At 47.5% G+C, this 19,438-nt stretch overlaps 1 protein-coding gene across 1 annotated transcript in view; it reads left to right on the top strand.

Annotated features, from left to right (window-relative positions):
• Positions 1-19,438, top strand: part of abca12 (ATP-binding cassette, sub-family A (ABC1), member 12) — a 90,610-nt gene that overhangs the window by 45,363 nt on the left and 25,809 nt on the right. Inside the window, exons 35-48 of the mRNA XM_064329843.1 lie at positions 6,318-6,513; positions 7,584-7,723; positions 8,730-8,849; positions 9,462-9,552; positions 10,412-10,591; positions 11,042-11,363; positions 13,048-13,162; positions 13,665-13,994; positions 14,454-14,523; positions 14,636-14,770; positions 15,804-15,965; positions 16,449-16,629; positions 17,328-17,546; positions 18,046-18,242. Coding sequence (XP_064185913.1) covers positions 6,318-6,513; positions 7,584-7,723; positions 8,730-8,849; positions 9,462-9,552; positions 10,412-10,591; positions 11,042-11,363; positions 13,048-13,162; positions 13,665-13,994; positions 14,454-14,523; positions 14,636-14,770; positions 15,804-15,965; positions 16,449-16,629; positions 17,328-17,546; positions 18,046-18,242 — 2,458 coding nt within the window. The remainder of the gene's footprint in view (positions 1-6,317; positions 6,514-7,583; positions 7,724-8,729; positions 8,850-9,461; positions 9,553-10,411; positions 10,592-11,041; positions 11,364-13,047; positions 13,163-13,664; positions 13,995-14,453; positions 14,524-14,635; positions 14,771-15,803; positions 15,966-16,448; positions 16,630-17,327; positions 17,547-18,045; positions 18,243-19,438) is intronic.

Genomic DNA, 19,438 nt, shown 5'->3' with positions numbered 1-19,438 from the left:
TGTCTCGATAGTCAGGTTGTGTTCACTGAGTCTATATCTTGTCAATATTTTCCTTGTTTTTAAATCTTTCACTGTGGTCAGGTAATCTGCCACAGTGTACTCTCTTTTTAGGGCCCGATAGCATTCTAATTTGCTTTGTGTTTTTGTTTGTGTGTCCCAATAGATGATGTAATTTTCTTTATGTTTTGCTATAATTTGGTTGACTCTAATTGCTTGTATGTTGCTGTTTTGTGGCTGCTTTGTGTTAGTAGGGGTTAATGAACTAAGCTTCAGGACTAGCTGGCTGAGGGGACTCTTCTTTGGGCTCATCTCTTGGTATTTCAGGGCCTTGTAATGATAAGAGTGGGGGTCGCTGTTTTTGAGGTGAATCCAAAATTTAACTGCCCTTTTTTGGATGTTAATTAATAATGGGTATTGGCTTAATTCTGCCCTGCATGCATTGTTTGGTGCTTTCCTCTGGACATGGAGGATGTTTTTACAAAGTTCTGCATGCAGGGTTTCTATTTCTATGGCCAGTTCATTGATATAAATGTTGAACAGAGTGGGACTCAAGCTGCAGCCCTGCCTCACTCCCCATCCCTGAGAGAAGAATTCTGTTCTTTTGTTTCCAATTTTGACTCCGCATTTGTTTTTGGTGTACATTGATTTGATTATATCATATACTTTACCCCCTACACCACTTTGGATAAGTGTGTAGAACAAACCATTGTGCCAAATTGAATCAAATGCCTTCTTGAAATCTATGAAACAGGCAAAAATTTTGTTTTTATTTTGGTTGACATGTTTTTCTACTAATGTGTGTAGGGTGTAAATATGATCAGTTGTACGGTGTTTAGGAAGAAATCCAATTTGACTTTTACTCAAGACATTGTGCTCAATAAGGAAGTCTATGAGTCTTGTGTTTATTACACTACATAGAACCTTCCCCAGATTACTGTTCACACAAATGCCTTGGTAGTTGTTGGGGTCCAATTTGTCTCCACTTTTAAATATAGGGGTAATTAATCCTTGATTCCAGATTTCAGGGAAATAACCCACACTCAGAACCAAATTAAATAGCTTTAAAATTGCATTTTGTAATTTTTGGTTGCTGTATTTTAGCATTTCATTTAAAATTCCATCTGGCCCGCTGGCTTTTCCAGATTGGAGCAGTTTGTCAGTCAATTCCTGCTCAGTGATTGGGGTGTCTAATGGATTCTGATTGTCTTTTATGCTTAACTCAAGTTTGTTTAGTTTTTCACAGATCCTTTTCTGTTCCAGGTGATTTTGATGTGGTATGTTTTTATAGAGGTTTTCAAAATGATCTTTCCATATTTTACCATTTTGGATGGCCAATTCCTCTTGTTTTGTTTGATTTAGTTTTCCCAAAATTTGTTGGAATTGATTGACTCCTCAATTATTGTAAGTTGTGCCTGTTTGTGCTGTTCTTTTTTGGTTCTGAGGGTGTGTTTATAGTGTTTTAATGTCTCAAAGTAAGCAAGGCGTAAATCTGGGTTTTGTTGATCTCTGTGTTTCTGATTAGATTATTTTTTTTTTTTGAAAAGTTTTTTCCTTATTTCTTTGCAGTCTTTGCCAAACCATGTTTCTGCTTTGATCTTTTTAGGGGCATTATGCTTTTTCTTTAAATTTGATATTAAAGCTGCCTTCTTAAATATGTTGTTTACATTTTTGACTGCCATTTTTAAACCTTTACTTTGAGGGTATGTAGTGACCAGAAAGGTATCTAATAGTGTCTGGATTTCTTGATTATTGATTTCTTTCTGGTATTCCTCTGTGCTGTTTGTCTCCCATCTGTATGATTGGTTGATGTTGTACAGCTTACTGGGAGGGTTGTGGGTGCTGGTGTTAGGTTCTGTCCTTTTGAGATAGACTGTGATTTGGCTGTGGTCGGTCAGAGGGGTTAGTGGCTTGACGGTAAATGCTCTGAGAGAGAATGGATCTAGGTCTGTGACCACATAGTCTACTGTACTGTTACCAAGAAGTGAGCTGCAGGTGTATCTTCCCAAAGAGTCGCCTCGTATCCTACCATTGACAATATATAGACTCAGGTCGTGACAGAACTGTAGTAGCTGTCTTCCATTTTTATTAATATGGTGATCAGAGTTATTTCTGGGTAGGTTTGTTACATTTTTTGGGAGATTTTGTCCAAATATGTGCTTGTTCCCGTCTTCATTGATGAAATCAGGCTGTGTGCCTGTTCGGGCATTTAGGTCTCCACAGATCAGCACATTTCCCTGGGCCTGGAAATGGCTGATTTCACTGTGGAGGTTGGGGAACATGTCCTCCTTGTAATAAGGGGATTCAGAGGGTGGGACATAGATTGCGCATAAATATAGATCATTTTTGGATGCAATTAATTTTTTGCTTATTTTAAACCAAATATGTGATTCCATTTTTTTTTATTGCTGTGATGTCATTTTTGAACTCTACTACCTCTCTCTCTCTCTCTCTCTCTCTCTGTTACCTACCCAGTTGGTATACCACCAACTCTACTCCCTCTCTCTCTCTCTTACCCACCCAGCTGGTGCACCACCAACTCTACTACCGCTCTCTCTCTCTCAAATTCAAATTCAAATTCAAATTCAAATGCTTTATTGGCATGACATATTTAAAAATATATATTGCCAATGCGTAGTGACTACAGTAAGAATATATAATTAAAAATAAAAAAGAAGACAAGCAGCAACAACAGTAACAGCACAAATGATAGGAACATAATACTTATTATCTATTAAGTTAACTGAATCAAATTAATTGAAAAAAAAGTATTTTCTCATTAAGAGTATTATATATATACTCATACATATGCATATACATAGACATATATATATATACATGCACACATACACAAGCATACATATATATATATATATATACATATATACATATACACATATATGTACATACATACACACACACACACACACACACACACATATATACATACACACACATATACATATACATATACTTACAAACACATATGCATATATACACACACACATACATATGTTTGCTGGATGCTCACCCACTGTCCCTCAGGCTGTGACAGGCAAAAACGTATCTAGCTGCGAGTGAGGCTGTCGGTCCTTCTCCTAATAGGACTCGCAGCTTTTGGTCATTTGTTAGGGAGGGAAATTTGTTTAGGAATGTTGAATTTTGGATCTTATTAAAATATGTTTCCCTTATCTGTGAATATTTTTCACAATATAACAGGAAGTGCATCTCTGTCTCTACCTCTCCTGTCTTGCAGTGACCACATATACGTTCTTCTTTGGGTAGCCATGTTTTTTTGTGCCTTCCTTTTTCAATTGCTAAGGTGTGGTCACTGAGCCTGTACTTGGTCAGGATTTGTCTCTGCTTTGTATCTCTGACAGAGAAGAGATACTCTGCCAAATTGTATTCTCTGTTTAGGGCCAAGTAGCAATTAAGTTTATTTTGTGTTTTGGTTTCATTATTCCAGTGTTCCAGATAGGCATCTTTTGTTTGTTTAATTATTTGGTTTACTCTAATTTCTGGTTCTAAAGCAGCGCTGGTCTGAGTTTGGTCAGTGTTTGGTTTTAGTTGGTTAGTGAGTCTCATGACCAGCTGACTGAGAGGACTCTTTTTGGGTTTCAGATCTTGGGTTTTCAGTGCTTGAAATTGCATTGTGTCTTGGGGACTTGATTTGAGGTGCATCCAAAATTTAAGTGCTCTTTTTTTAATGTTAATTATCAATGGGTATCTGCCTAATTCTGCCCTGCATGCATTGGTGGGAGTTTTCCTTTGGATGTTTAGTATTGTTCTACAAAATTCTGCATGCAAGGCCTCTATAGGATGCTTGTCCCACATAGTGTAGTTGTGATAACTGAATGGACCCCATACTTCACTTCCATATAAGGCAATTGGTTGGATTACACTGTCAAAGATTTTAAGCCAAATTCTAATTGGTATGTCTATTTTGTGAAATTTTCTTCTAATTGCATGAAAGGCTCTGCAGGCTTTTTCTTTTAGTGTATTCACTGCCAGACCAAAGTTTCCTGAGGCACTTATTTTGAGCCCCAGGTAATCATAGAACAGGGAGTGCTCTAGTGCGGTGTTTCCTAGAGTGAACACATGTCTGGTTTCCTGAGATCTGGGTTTCTTTTGGAATATCATTATTTTTGATTTTTTAAAGTTTACTGTCAGTGCCCAGTTCTGAGAGTATTGCACCAGTAAATCTAAATGTTGCTGTAGCCCTTGTTCTGTGGGCGACAGCAACACCAGGTCATCAGCATAGAGTAGGAATTTAACTTCCTTGTTGTTTAGGGTTAAGCCAGGGGTAGCAGATTGTTCCAACAGCACCGCTAACTAATTAATATAGATATTAAAGAGCATTGGTGACAAGCTGCATCCCTGAAAAACACCTCGTCCTTGAGTGAAGAAATCTGTTCTTTTATTCCCAATTTTCAGTCCACATTTATTATTGACATAAATAGATTTTATTATGTCATAAACCCCCTACACCACTTTGGAGAATTTTATAATATAGTCCTTCTTGCCAAATAGAATCAGAAGCCTTTTTAAAATCTATAAAGCATGCAAAAATTTTACCTTTGCTTTTTTGGTGTACATGTTGATTAATTAGGGTGTGTAGGGTGTAAACATGATCAGTTGTGCGATGTTTTGGTAGAAAGCCAATTTGTCCTTTGCTCAAGACATTGTGTTTCATAAGGAAGGCTAGCATTCTGGCATTGATAATGCTGCAGAAAATCTTCCCCAGATTGCTGCTCACACAGATGCCTCGGTAGTTATTAGGGTCAAATTTGTCTCCACTCTTGTAAATTGGGGAAATAAGCCCCTGATTCCAGATATAAGATCTCTTTCTATCTTTCCCACCCAGCTGGTACACCACCAACTCTACTGCCTCTCTCTCTCTCTCTCTCTCTCTTACCCACCCAGCTGGTACACCACCAACTCTACTACCTCTCTCTCTCTCTCTCTCTCTCTTACCCACCCAGCTGGTACACCACCAACTCTACTACCTCTCTCTCTCTCTCTCTCTCTTACCCACCCAGCTGGTACACCACCAACTCTACTACCTCTCTCTCTCTCTCTCTCTCTCTCTTACCCACCCAGCTGGTACACCACCAACTCTACTACCTCTCTCTCTCTCTCTCTCTCTCTCTCTTACCCACCCAGCTGGTACACCACAAAGTCTACTCCCTCTCTCTCTTCTCTCTCTCTCTCTCTCTTACCCACCCAGCTGGTACACCACCCACTCTACTACCCTCTCTTCTCTCTCCTCTCTCTCTTACCCACCCAGCTGGTACACCACCAACTCTACTTCCTCTCTCCCTCTCTCTCTCTCTCTCTCTCTCTTCTCTCTCTCTCTCTCTCTTTACCCACCCAGCTGGTACACCACAAAGTCTACTCCCTCTCTCTCTCTCTCTCTCTCTCTCTCTTACCCACCCAGCTGGTACACCACCAACTCTACTACCTCTCTCTCTCTCTCTCTCTTACCCACCCAGCTGGTACACCACAAAGTCTACTCCCTCTCTCTCTCTCTCTCTCTCTCTCTCTCTTGCCCACCAAGCTGGTACACCACAAAGTCTACTCCCTCTCTCTCTCTCTCTCTTACCCACCCAGCCACCCCACCAACGTTTCTCTCTCTCTCTCTCTTACCCACCCAGCTGGTACACATCAGGACCTCACCATCTCCATCCCTCTCTTGACTCGTGTCCAGAGCCACTGTGTCCCAACTGCTGCTGTCCCTTTCGTCTCCTCCCTGCCCACCGGTCACGAACGACCCTCCCGTCTGGCCCCGATCAGGCTCTCATCTACCAAGTCTCACTCCCCTGCTGCTCTTACACAGCGAACCCAATCCCCACCCCTCCTCCTTGCCTCCTCTCGCCTCCTCGAACACCCAACCCACGCTGGTCACACCACTGAGCACCGGTTCCCTTCTATCTCGTCTCTTCTCTCTCCTCTGCCACACGGTGATTTTCGCCACTGTTCCTTCTTCTCCTGTGGTCACCAGGGTTGTCTACTACCAACGCTGCTCTCTTACCACCCAGCTGGTACACCACAAAGTCTACTCCCTCTCTCTCTCTCTCTCTCTCTCTCTCTCTCTTACCCACCCAGCTGGTGCACCATAACGTTTCTCTCTCTCTCTCTCTCTCTACCCACCCAGCTGGTACACCACAAAGTCTACTCCTCTCTCTCTCTCTCTCTCTCTCTCTCTCTCTCTCTCTTACCCACCCAGCTGGTGCACCACTAACGTTTCTCTCTCTCTCTCTCTCTTACCCACCCAGCTGGTGCACCACCAACGTTTCTCTCTCTCTCTCTTACCCACCCAGCTGGTAAATCAGGAGCGCTCCACCATCTCCAGCAAGGCCACCTTCTTGACCGTATCCAGAGCCATGTGTGCCAACGGCATGCTGTCCCTGTTCGGCATCTCCAAGCTGCCCATCTCGGCCGAGACGGACCCGTCCACGCAGGGGGACCCCAAGATCGAGGAGCTCATCGAAAAGTTCAACATCCCCCGCGATGCCAGTGAGCACAGAACCCGTCGCCCCCCCCCCCCGCCCCCGTTGGAACGCACCGCCGCGCTCCGTGCGGAAAGACGCAACACAACAGAAGGAAGCCGTTCGTTTGTTTGTATAAATATGACCGACATGCTGGTCACCAGTCGGCACCCTGAGCCGACCAGAGGAGGATGGGTTTCCCCCTTTAGCCTGGTTCTTTCTTCCCATCTGCCACAGGGAGTTTTTTTCCTTGCCACTGCTGCCTTAGGCTTGCTCCTGTGGGGGTTCAGGCCAGGGTTGTCTGTGAAGCGTATTGTGACAACTGCTGTAAAATAGGCTATACAAATAAAATTTGATTGATTGATTGTTTGCGCTCGTAAGAGTGACAGCAGTGCTTCTGCTTTCGTTTCGCCCCCGCCGCCGTTATTTTAGGCGTTCAAACGACTGCTGAACCGAATCTCAGTTCGCTGTTCGCTTAATTGGGACAGGCAGCAAAGGAACGGATGGACAAATTAAGTTCTGTGCAAATACGCTCAAGAAATGCTGTTTGTTATCAGCATTAACACACTTACGACAGCATAGGCCTGGCATTGCTACTGCGTTGTACAGTATGTCAGCTACTCTGTCTCTAAAGGGGTTAATAATGATCAGTAAACTCATTAAAACTAGTCAGTTGGAAAAAAAAAAAAATCCGTTCTCTAACTTCGCATTCACCAGTTCTAGTGAGGAAGGGTTACCTATCGCTGGGGTGTGATGGCTTGAGCATTGCATCTCACATTAAGCATTGCTTGGGATGCTGGCCATTTACAAATCAGGCCTTTTTTTCATTTGCTGTAGTTTTAAGTCATACTTGATAAGCGCTCGGCTACATGCCTAAATTGTAAATTGCAATAAAATAAATTTAAAAATATTCTTAATAGGACCAAAAAGAACAGACAGGTTGTACAGGTCATGTGATGGGAAACTGATGTGTTGGATGTGTGTGCATTACAGGCACCAGATGATGTGTAATGGTAGAAGTTGATTGATAGGGTTACAGGTAAGAGGTAAATGAATGTTATCCATGGACAGCAGTAACGCTGGCTTTCTGTCTCTCAGCTCCGTTCTGTATGAACTTCTACCTGGACATGGTGAACACCACAGGGGGCGCTGTTGCCTGGGCCTTCCTCAAGCCCATGCTGCTGGGTCGGATTCTTTACACCCCTGATACCCCCCTGACCAGAGACATCATGAAGAAGGTACTCGGAACACACCCACCCCCCCCCCCCACACGCACACACGCACATATAAACCACACACACGCACAGACACATAGACACACAGACACACGCACAGACACACACACACACACAGACACACACACAGACACCACACACACACACAGACGCACACATGCGAACGCAAGCACATGTGCGCGTGTACACACACATCCACATACTGTACATGAGCAACCATACCTGAGCAACCATAAATACACACGCCTAATCACACTCACATATTACCCAGCAATACACACACACACACACACACTCAGACACTCTCTATCACACTTTCTCTCTTGCTCTCTCTCTGTCTCTCTCTCTCTCTCACACACACACACACACTCAGTCACTCTCTATCACACTTTCTCTCTTGCTCTCTCTCTGTCTCTCTTTCTCTCTCACACACACCCACACACACACACTCAGTCACTCTCTATCACACTTTCTCTCTTGCTCTCTCTCTGTCTCTCTTTCTCTCTCTCACACACACACACACACACACACACACTCAGTCACTCTCTATCACACTTTCTCTCGGTCTCTCTCTCTCACACACACACACACACACACACACACACACTTCACATCCATTTATTATTTTAAAGAACTAACAATCGGTCACAAGGACACTGTTGGGCAATCTCTGCTCTTAATTATGAAAGCAACCTAATCATTTTCTTGTTGACCTTTGGGATAAAAAAAAAAATCATTAATTACAGATGAAGACTTAATTCTGCCCTGATTTGAAGCAGGTTACTGTGGGCTAATGTTTATGAGTAAATCAGCGGTGGCTAATTGGCTCATTTAGTTAATTGGTAAGAAAAAAACAGCACTCGCACCACAATCCCTCAGGAACTGATATGTGTGCTCCCTAAGTCTATTACACAAGCGTACTGCGTAGCCTGCTGGAGAAGCATCTCGCAGACAGAAGCGCTTCGTGTTAATGAATATGGTTTGTAAATGTGTATTTCTTTGTTCCCAGTCCAACGCCACGCTGCAGCAGTTCGCTGACCTGCGGGTGTACGCCCAGGAGTGGCTGAAGTCCTCCGGCTACGTGTTGGACTCGGCGAAGCTGCTGCAGAAGACCCTTCCGCTGCTCCAGGTGAGCCAGCGCGTGCTGCAGGTGGCCTGGCGGTGACCTCCGACCCCGGAAGAACAACGCCGCGACGCAGCTCCTTCCAATTGCTCATTTTCGCTCCTTGCGTCTCTTCCTCGCGTCCTTTCCTCGCGTCCTTAGCTCCCCCCCCCAGTGGAGGACGCGAGGATAGGAGGTGAGGAAAGGAGGCGAGGAAAGGACGCGAGGGCGGAGGAATCGAGGCAACGTGTATTAGGCTAAGGGAACGTCCTCGCTCAGTCAAGCGTCAGTTTGAAGCCGCGTCAGTTACGCACGCGGCAGGTGGGGAGAGGTGGATCCGCAGTTCGATCATTTGTACGTCTGAAGAAAAAAATACTTCCGCAAAGGATGCACTTGTGTGTCCTTTGCTGAAGCCTCCTCCGGGAGCCTCCTCACTCCTCCAAGGAGAACTTTGCAGAACGCAGCGATGGTGAATGGCGGAAAGATGGCGGACCTTGGTCGATTTCCGCCGTCAGGCCGAGGACCGGGAGGACGGGGACGGATTAAAAGAAGCGGAAGTGGAACGAGCCCGGTGTCTTGAATTTGCAGGTCAAAGTTCAGTCCCCGTAACGCTCCGCCTGTCTGCTTTACCCTTCCCAGAATTCCCTCCGCAATCCCTTCGTGCAGAACTTCATCCAGCTGCAGACCGACATCAACGTCCCCCTGTTGCAGCAGACCCTCACCAACTTCTGTGAGTTCCGTTTTCCCCTCTCGTTCTCTCTCTCGCTTTCATTTCTCGCTTCGTTTCAGTTTTTAAATCTCATCCGCGGAACGTTAGAGACGACGCGGAAACCAGGAGGGAGGCCAGGCCGCGCGGGTTGGCGCGGAGACGGTCGAATACGACCCCGGCGATGAGGTTCTTCCTCGCCGCGGCCATCTGCCGACGGAGATAAAAAGCGTTTCCGTGACGATTCCGAGGCAGAAAGCAGATCGCAATCTGACCTTGAATCCAAAGCCCCCAATCACCAGAAGCAGAATGGGAAAATAAATATGTGCACACAAAAGTTGTTCTGGCGCGTCGGGTACAAACAAGATAAATGGCTGGGTAATATTAGATGTGTGTGTGAGATGTTATGCGCCTCGTCAATCCAGCTCCCGTGAGTCACGCAGCCAGCGCTGTTACAGTCGTCCAGTAACCCCCCCTCCCCCCCCCCCTCCCCGTCTATTTCTGTGCTGTGCTGATGTACACACTCCGCAGAGTCTCTCGAACTGTCACTCAGAGATGCAGAGGTTATTCTACAGAGTGGGCTGGGCAGGAGGGTGGGGGGCGGGGGGGCAATTCTACAGTCTGGGGTGTCGGGTGGTGTGGGGGTGGGGGGTTGGTCCCGGGAGGGGGGGTCCTCAGCTGAATATCCCATGCGGCCCTTCTGACCCACTTCCACTGTCACCACGTTCCCCAAAACTCCTAAAACTCAGCCCTCAGGGGTGGCCCCCAATGCTCAGGGCCCCCGGCAGCTGCCTGTACGTAAGAGTCTCCTCTACAGTGATGCCCCCCTGTAGCGTGACCCCCCCCCCCCCCCCTTTTCCTGACGTGTCCTGTCTCCGCACAGCCAACATGTCCGTCCTGCTGGAGAAGAACAAGCACATCATCACGCAGATCACCACGCTGTCCACGCTGATGATGAACCTCTCCTCCTGCGTCAACTTCGACCGCTTCCAGGGCCTCAACTCCACCGAGGAGCTCGACAATCTCGGCGAGAACCTCACGCGCACCCGCGACCTCTACGCCAGTAAGCCCCGCCCACCGCCGCCCAGGCTCCGATTGGCCCTTCTCTCTGAGCCAATCTCATGTCGGCCTCTCGGTGTCTCTATGTCTGCATGCTGTCTATGTATACATGTTAGGTGGCAGCGTAGTATAATGGGAAAGGAGTTGGTCTTGTAACCTAAAGGTCGCAGGTTCGACTGCCTAGTAGGACACTGACGTTGTACCCCTGAGCAAGGGTACTTAACCTGCATTGCTTCAGTGTATATCCAGCTGTATGAAATGGATGCTGTGTAAAAGCTGTGTAAGTTGCTCTGGACAAGAGCATCTGCTAAATGCCTGTAATTATAATAATAATAATAATAATAATAATAATAATAATAATAATAAAGTGGTGGTAGTTAGTCCAGGTATAGTCTGAAGAGGTGCGTCTTCAGACCACGGTTGTCGTGGAAAGCTCACCGAATTCCCTCCTCAGGTGTCATCTTCGATCTGCCGAAGGGCGAGGGGTCGAGCCCGTCCCGGCGGCGTAGGGACGCCTCCCCGCCCCTCCCGCCGAAGGTGGCGTACACCGTCCGCATGAACATCGAGAACGTGATGCGCACGGACCGCGCGCGCAACCCCTTCTGGGTGAAGGGCCCCTACATCTCGCCCGTCAGGACGCAGCGCTACAACCGCGGCTTCGTCTACCTGCAGGAGAGCATCGACCGCGCCATCATGGAGCTGCAGCTGGGCCGCAGGGTGGAGGAGCCCGCCGTGCAGCTGCAGGCCTTCCCCTACCCCTGCTACCTGCAGGACGAGTGAGTATACACACACACACACACACCCCTGCTACCTGCAGGACGAGTGAGTATACACCACACACACACACACACAACACACACCACCACACACACACACACACGCACACACACACACACCACACACACACCCCTGCTACCTGCAGGACGAGTGAGTATACACACACACACACACACACCCCTGCTACCTGCGGACGAGGAGATACACACACACACACACACACACACACACCCTGCTACCTGCAGGACGAGTGAGTATACACACACACACACACACACACACACACCCTGCTACCTGCAGGACGAGTGAGTATACACACACACACACACACACACACACACACCTGCTACCTGCAGGACGAGTGATACACACACACACACACACACACACACACACCCTGTACTGCAGACGAGTGCGTTTACACACACACACACACACACACACACACACACACACACACACACACACACACACCCCTGCTACCTGCAGGACGAGTGAGTATACACACACACACACACACACACACACCCCTGCTACCTGCAGGACGAGTGAGTATACACACACACACACACACACACACACACACACACCCCTGCTACCTGCAGGACGAGTGCGTTTACACACACACACACACACACACACACACACACCCTGCTCGCGGACGAGTGAGTATACACACACCACACACACACACACACACACACCCCTGTACTGCAGCGAGTGCGTTAACACACACATACACACCAACACACACACCCCTGCTACCTGCAGGACGAGTGCGTTTAGACACACACACACACACACACACACCCCTGCTACCTGCACGACAAGTACGTATACACACACACACATGTTATGTTGCATAGTACAAGTATATTTTGAAGCATATAAAAGACATATCTTTTTTGGCATTTAAAAAACAAATCGTTAAATAAATTTTGTCTTACACGGTATTGTTACACATGTACATGCTGAGCTATAGTACTTATTCGGCTACAGTACAGGCAAATTGCGGTGTTCACATATACTGTACTGTACCACAGTTGTGCTCATTTTACACTGGAGTTTTGGGCCTACTGCAGCCTTTGGAGTCTGAGCTAGCTAGTGGCTCAACACCACTGTGTGATACGTGCCGTCATATGTTTCCTTTATCTGCATGTTAGCACTAGGGAAATGTTAATGATTAAAATGTCTTCTTTTTTTTTTTTTGCTTAAAATGAATTTTTGTTCAGATATTGCACCTTTTCTACTGTCACGGTCTGCAGCGACGTGCAGTTTTGTCTCTGCCACAAATAGCACGGTGACGCAAGGTGATATTGATGTGTCAGTAAGGACATAACAGTGAAGGAATAACAGTGTTTTCTCCTGTACGCGCTTGCGCTCCGTGATGGATGAGTGTGTATCTCCTCTGCGTTGATTTGTCAGAGAAAGTACGTTTTGCCGGAACTGGTGAAGGTGTGTCATAACACAGATAACGCTCGAGCCCAAGGATTCAAACGAACGCATGCCATGTCTGATCGTATTAAAGCCAGGTTCTTGTAATGAATAGTCCCAGCAGCAGGAGCAGCTGGTTTTATTGGTTGATTGTGCAAGAGGTACAGTATCTTTGGACGCTGAGCGCTGCCAACTGCCGCAACTGCCGTAACTGCCTTGTCGCCTGACGACGCTTCCGTTGCCTTGCAGGTACCTGAACAGCATCTCCTTCGCGTTCCCATTGGTGCTCATGATCGCCTGGGTCCTGTTCATCGCCAACTTTGTCAAGAAGCTGGTCCACGAGAGAGAACTGCGGCTGCACGAGGTTCGAGATTGATGTATTTCCGTTTAAAAAAAAAAAAAAAAAGTTACAGTTAGGGAGCGACGCCAAGTAAACTGCAGAGAACCCTCTCATCGTGGGTCAGAGTTAATATTCTACATTAGCATTAGGGCTAACGTGCTAACGTGCTAACCTGCGTAGAAATGCACTGTATTTATGGACTGAGGCCCCGTTGAGCCACTCAGAAATGCACTAGAATTAAAGGCTGATGTGATGCACTGTAACCTTCTGATGAGGAACATCAGGATGAAGTGTTTAAGTGCGTAACTGAAAATGTGCTGCATTTTGCTGCCTCTTCCTGTAATGCGGTCAGCGATAGAAAATAAGGGTCTTGCCTTCATGTGCCTCCGTCCGTTTTTTTGCTTGTGTGATGATTGGCTGTTCTGTATCTCCCTGAGCAACTGATATGGGTACGGTCTCACTAACAGCCCCAAGCCGACCTGCTCTCCAGTCCACCAATCGCCTTTTTCCCTGTCTGTCCCCCCAGTACATGAAGATGATGGGGGTTAATCCCTTCAGCCACTTCTGCGCCTGGTTCCTTGAGAGCTCGGCCTTCCTGGTCGTGACCATCATCATCCTCACCATCATCCTGAAGGGCGGCCGCATCCTGCCCAACAGCGACGGCTTCCTGCTCTTCCTCTACCTCTGCGACTACGGCCTGTCCATCCTGGCCATCAGCTTCCTGGTCAGCGCCTTCTTCGACAAGACCAACATCGCCGGGCTGAGCGGCAGCCTGATCTACGTCATCTGCTTCTTCCCCTTCATCGTGGTCATCTCCCTGGAGACCACGCTGTCCTTCTCCGCCAAGAGCGCGCTGGTGAGAGGCATAACCTAACCCCCCCACCGCCTGCCGGGGAGGTCTACAGGTGTGCACACACCATGCACACTGATAAAGTATTCAGGGTCTGTAAACCACAGAAGAAGAATGCGTGCAAATCCCCATTAAACCCTGAAGAAGAGTGAAGGTTTACATGCTGCTTCCAGATAAATACATTATTATTATGTATAGTCCTACTGTCTGTTATTATTATGTATAGTCCTATAGCTGATACATAGACAGGCTAACAGATGACCAGCAGACAGACAGAGAGACAGATAATCTGGCAGACAGAGAGAGAGAGACAGGCAGGCAGACAGACAGGCAGACAGACAGATAGATAGATATATAGATTGACAGACAGACCGACAGTTAGATAGATAGTCGGACAGACAGATAGATAGATGATAGATAGATAGGTACCATGTCCATTAATGCTCTTCTCCGCTTCGCCTGCAGAGTCTGTTTTCGCCCACCTGCTTCAGCTACGCCAGCCAGTACATCTCCCGCTATGAGGGTCAGGGAGAAGGTAGGTCCCCTGGGCCGATCTCGCTGGCGCTGGTCTGTATCTCACCGGGGAGGGGGCTGATGGCACCGTGACCCCATGTTCCTCCTTCTTCTCCCCCCCCCGACTCTGCCAGGGATCCAGTGGAGCAACTCCTACGTGTCCCCGCTGGCGGACGACTCCTGCACCTTCGGCTGGCTGTGCTGGCTGCTGCTCATCGACTCCGTCATCTACTTCCTGGTGGGCGTGTACGTCCGCATGGTCTTCCCAGGTATGGCAAAGAACACGTGCACACACAAGCACACACACACACACACACGTACACACACAAACTCATGCAAAAACACACTCACTCACAGACACACATTCATACTGTGCACACACACACACACAAACACTCATGTACACACACACTCACACACTTACACATACACACATACACACACACACAAACCCCAAGTAACATAACGAGCGCACACACACACGCACAAACACAGATCGCTGATCCGAGTCTAATGACAAGAACAACTGGGCAGTTTTGTTTCGTGTTTTGTGGCCATTTTTAGTCATTCTGTCCAGGGTTGCCCTGGAGGGGAAGTAGTTATTTCTTTAATGCGCAAAATAGATTTATGTGTTGACAGATTTTAACAAGTTGTACCTAAAAATTACATGTGTTACTTCACAAAGCAATATAACCTTGGGCTGTTTACTTCAGATTTAATCAAGTTCACACATTTAAGGTTGCTTGTGCCCTGATCTGGCTGATGCATTGTGGATGCAAATGAATAGCGGGAAGTGTAACAGTCTGTCGCACCTGCGCTTCCCGAACACGTCTCCTCTCTGTTCTGGCCCCACGATGGTGGAATGACCTCCCCGTGGAGGTCAGAACAGCTGAGACACTGACCCATTTCAAGCGACGACTGAAGACTCACCTCTTCAGGCTGCACCTCTCCCCATCCCTCCCTACCTCCCTGTAATCTCTTAAATGACTGTAAGCTTAGGGTTGTAACTTGGTAGCTGTTTCGTAGGTGACTTAGTTAATGCACCTGTCTTACCTACTGCTTGTATTTTTTTCCATAGTCTGCGTTGTTGCTGTTCTTGTTTGTGTTAGTGTTAATCAGTTTAACCTTCAGGGTCCAAGCTAAACTATGCGGTTGTTCCCTGCACTTGGACCGGTACTTCTCTCTAGGGTTTTCGTCACACTCGTTCCTGGTCGTGGTTACACACTTCGTTGTACGTCGCTCTGGATAAGAGCGTCTGCCGAATGCCTGTAATGTAATGTAATGTAATGCTTCCCGTGCCAGGAAACTACGGCATCGCGGTGCCCTGGTACTTTCCGGTGATGCCCTCTTTCTGGGCGGGCCTGTGTGGCTGCGGGGACGGGTCCCAGAAGAAGAGGGGGGGCACGCCGTTCTCCAACATCTTGCGCAAGAACCAGGTCAGCTTCCCCAAAGACAAAGACCCAGGTACGACCCTCTCCTTTTTTCACTGTCCTCCTCTGGCTGCCGGTCAAATTAGCGGTGTCTGCTCGCAGTTAATGTGTGACGCTATAACGGTCGATAAATCTGTCTCGCGCTCGCTGTTCCTGTGCGTGTGTGTCTCTCTCTCTCCCTCTCTCTCTCTCCCTCTCTCTCTCTCTCTCTCTCTCTCTCTCTCTCGTTCTCTCAAAATCAAATTAAAAATGCTTTATTGACATGAAATACATTAGTAAATGTTGCCAAAGTGCACGTATAGAAATACAAAAAGACATAAACGCATGAACATAAATTGAACCAAACAATTGCTATATCTAACTGTTTAACAAACACTATAATAAAAATAAAAATAATGGCAATAAAATAAAAAAATAAATAAAATAATAACAACAAATAATAACAATAAATAAATTCATAAATTTAATTAATAAATTTGGTGGTCAACCATTGTCTCTCTCTCTCTCACTTATACAGTCAGCGCTTTCCCCTCTCAAGTGGAGGATGAGTTCGCCGACCTGCCAGTAGGGGTCGCCCTCCACGGCCTGACGAAGACGTACGGCAGTCGGGCAGCGGTCCAGAACCTCAACATCGACTTCTACGACGGCCACATCACCGCCCTGCTGGGCCACAACGGGGCGGGGAAGACCACCACCATGTGAGGGCGCTGTTCTCTTCCGTTCTCTCCCCCGTGTTAAAATATACACACCAGCTTGTCGCCTGGATAAAATCGGTGCTGAGTATGCTTTGTGCAGCGTGCACGTTCACAAGGAAGTTTGGAGAAATTGCGTTTAGCGAGCTCAATCTCTTTGGAAGGTCGTGTAGAGAGGGGTGTCACGTAGTTGCTGATAACTATAAATTATGAATTGACGTCTGTGTGTTACACAGTGCTGTCTGTGAGTGACACAGTGCTGTCTGTGAGTGACACAGCGATGTTTGTGAGTGACACAGTGCTGTCTGTGAGTGACACAGTGCTGTCTGTGAGTGACACAGCGATGTTTGTGAGTGACACAGTGCTGTCTGTGAGTGACACAGTGCTGTCTGTGAGTGACACAGCGATGTCTGTGAGTGACACAGTGCTGTCTGTGAGTGACACAGTGCTGTCTGTGAGTGATCAGCGATGTCTGTGAGTGACACAGTGCTGTCTGTGAGTGACACAGTGCTGTCTGTGAGTGACACAGTGCTGTCTGCGAGTGACACAGCGATGTCTGTGAGTGACACAGCGAAGTCTGTGAGTGACACAGTGCTGTCTGTGAGCTACCCAGTGCTGTCTGTGAGTGACACAGCGATGTTTATGAGTGACGCAGCACTGTCTGTGAGCGGGGTGCTGACGTGTGTGCTGTTGTCCGTGGACAGGTCCCTCCTGACAGGTCTGTTCGGGCCCACGTCTGGCTCCATCGACGTCTACGGCAGGGACATGGAGACCTACATCAACGACATCCGCAAGGACCTGGGAGTGTGCATGCAGTATGACGTCCACTTCGACCACCTGACCACCAAGGAGCACCTGCTGCTGTACGGCCAGATCAAGGCCCCCCACTGGACACGGGAGGAACTGCATCGAGAAGTGCGCAAGTGAGTATGCTCTGCGAATGCAGCTCAAACAGGCAACACATTAGGTCTGTGGTTATCCAGCAAAAGGTTCAGAACGATGTGAATTTTGTCCTTAATGTGACTAAACATCAGCCAGGCATTCAGACATTACCTTCATACTAGTTTCATGTCTACACAAAAACAAACTCCATTCCTGTTCACTGATTCAGTGACTGATCACTGAAGTGAACATTTAGGGCCTGATTCACTAAGACCATTATCACTTGCAAAACCTTTTAGTACATGCAAAACGATGATTGGTGCAAAACAAACACCATGACCAGTCACTGGTCATGTTATTGGTTTTGCGTGTGCTAAAAGGATTTGCATATGCTAAAGGTCTTCGCAAATCAGGCCCTTGATGTTTTCGATACATGACCAACGTGTCATGTAAGCCACATTCTCAGTGGTCCAGCTATTCTGAGTTCTCGTCGCTAAAGTCGCTCGTTCCCGCTAACCCTTTGGGTGCCATTTTTCCCAGAATCCTCCAGGAGACGGGGATGTACGCCCACCGGCACAAGCGGGTGGGCACCCTGTCGGGCGGCATGAAGCGGAAGCTCTCCATCTCCATCGCCTTCATCGGCGGGTCCCGTCTGGTCATCCTGGACGAGCCCACCACCGGCGTGGACCCCTGCTCCCGAAGAAGCATCTGGGACATCGTCATCCAGCATAAGAAAGGTGACGGACGCACAGGGACGCTGGGGTCATGCTCACCTGACTGGCCTGACTGACCGGTTCATGTACCGTATATTAACAGGCGTAAATGTATATCACCACTTTCAGTTACACCGGTGCAATTACCCAAAGACATCTGAGTTTTTTCCTCCATTTTCTTCCCCGATTTGGAGTGTGTAATCGTGTCTTGTATTCCAGAGAGTGACACTGATGTTCTCCACTTCTGAGCCTTGCTCTAGATAAGACTGTCTGTCTACAAAGAGCTTGTAATGTTGTAATGGAATGTCGAGTCCCATCACTGAAGTATTAACCTACAGGCTAAAACAAAAAAATCTCCCAAAAGCATCCCTGCTCACACAAAGCATTCTCACAGAGTTGCTACCATGTACTGCCAATGTCGTGAGGACATTTATGTAGCCAGCCACAGCTTGTTTAGCACTGCAATACATTATCTAAACTGTGCGCAAAGATGCATATTTTAAGCCGTGAGTTTTCATTTTATCATGTCGAGCAAGGGCTGCCCCACACAGTTTGGGGTCCGTAAGCAAAGCTGTATTTTTTCCATCCGTTAGCTGGCGGATCCGGGGAGGGGGCGGGGGTGGTTGGGGATGAATCACGGATCGTGGGGGGTAAGGGGGTGGCGGGGGTGGCGGGGGGGGTGGGGGGGTGTCCATATATAACAGGGTGGCCATGATCAAGACTACTCATTTCTGTTCAGCAGCTCAACAGGGGGTCCCTATCGGTCGCACAGTCCGCATTTAGCAAGAAGCGGCCCTCTTTATGTTCAGTAAATCTGGGGGCTAATTAGGTCATTAGCCACCGGTTGGAACGAAAAAAAACCAGCATGCATGCAGCTTTCTGCTTTCGGCGATTCTGCTCGCCCGACGTTGGGCAGGCAGGCGACTGGACGTGGAGATGTTCACCGATTCGCCAACTTTTAAAATAATTTCTGTAACCCTTGACGTGTTTCGGCCCCGTCTCATCACGCACGCGGCCGTTCGTTCTGAATCTAATGAGCCGAGAATTGATTTCCTCCTGGTACGCGTGGAATTGGAAAAAAAAAATTAAGAGTCTCCGAGCGGTTTCAGTAATGAGCGATTGTTATCAACGCGCATTTGCAGATGTGTGTGTGTGTGTGTTTCTGATCTTTAATTATTTTTCGTTGGCGGTCCATGGCTGAGACGTTGCTGTGGAAGTTG

The sequence above is a fragment of the Anguilla rostrata genome, chromosome 3, assembly GCF_018555375.3.
Source record: "Anguilla rostrata isolate EN2019 chromosome 3, ASM1855537v3, whole genome shotgun sequence".
Taxonomy (NCBI): Eukaryota; Metazoa; Chordata; class Actinopteri; order Anguilliformes; family Anguillidae; genus Anguilla; species Anguilla rostrata.
This window is presented reverse-complemented; position numbering and strand designations above follow the sequence as displayed.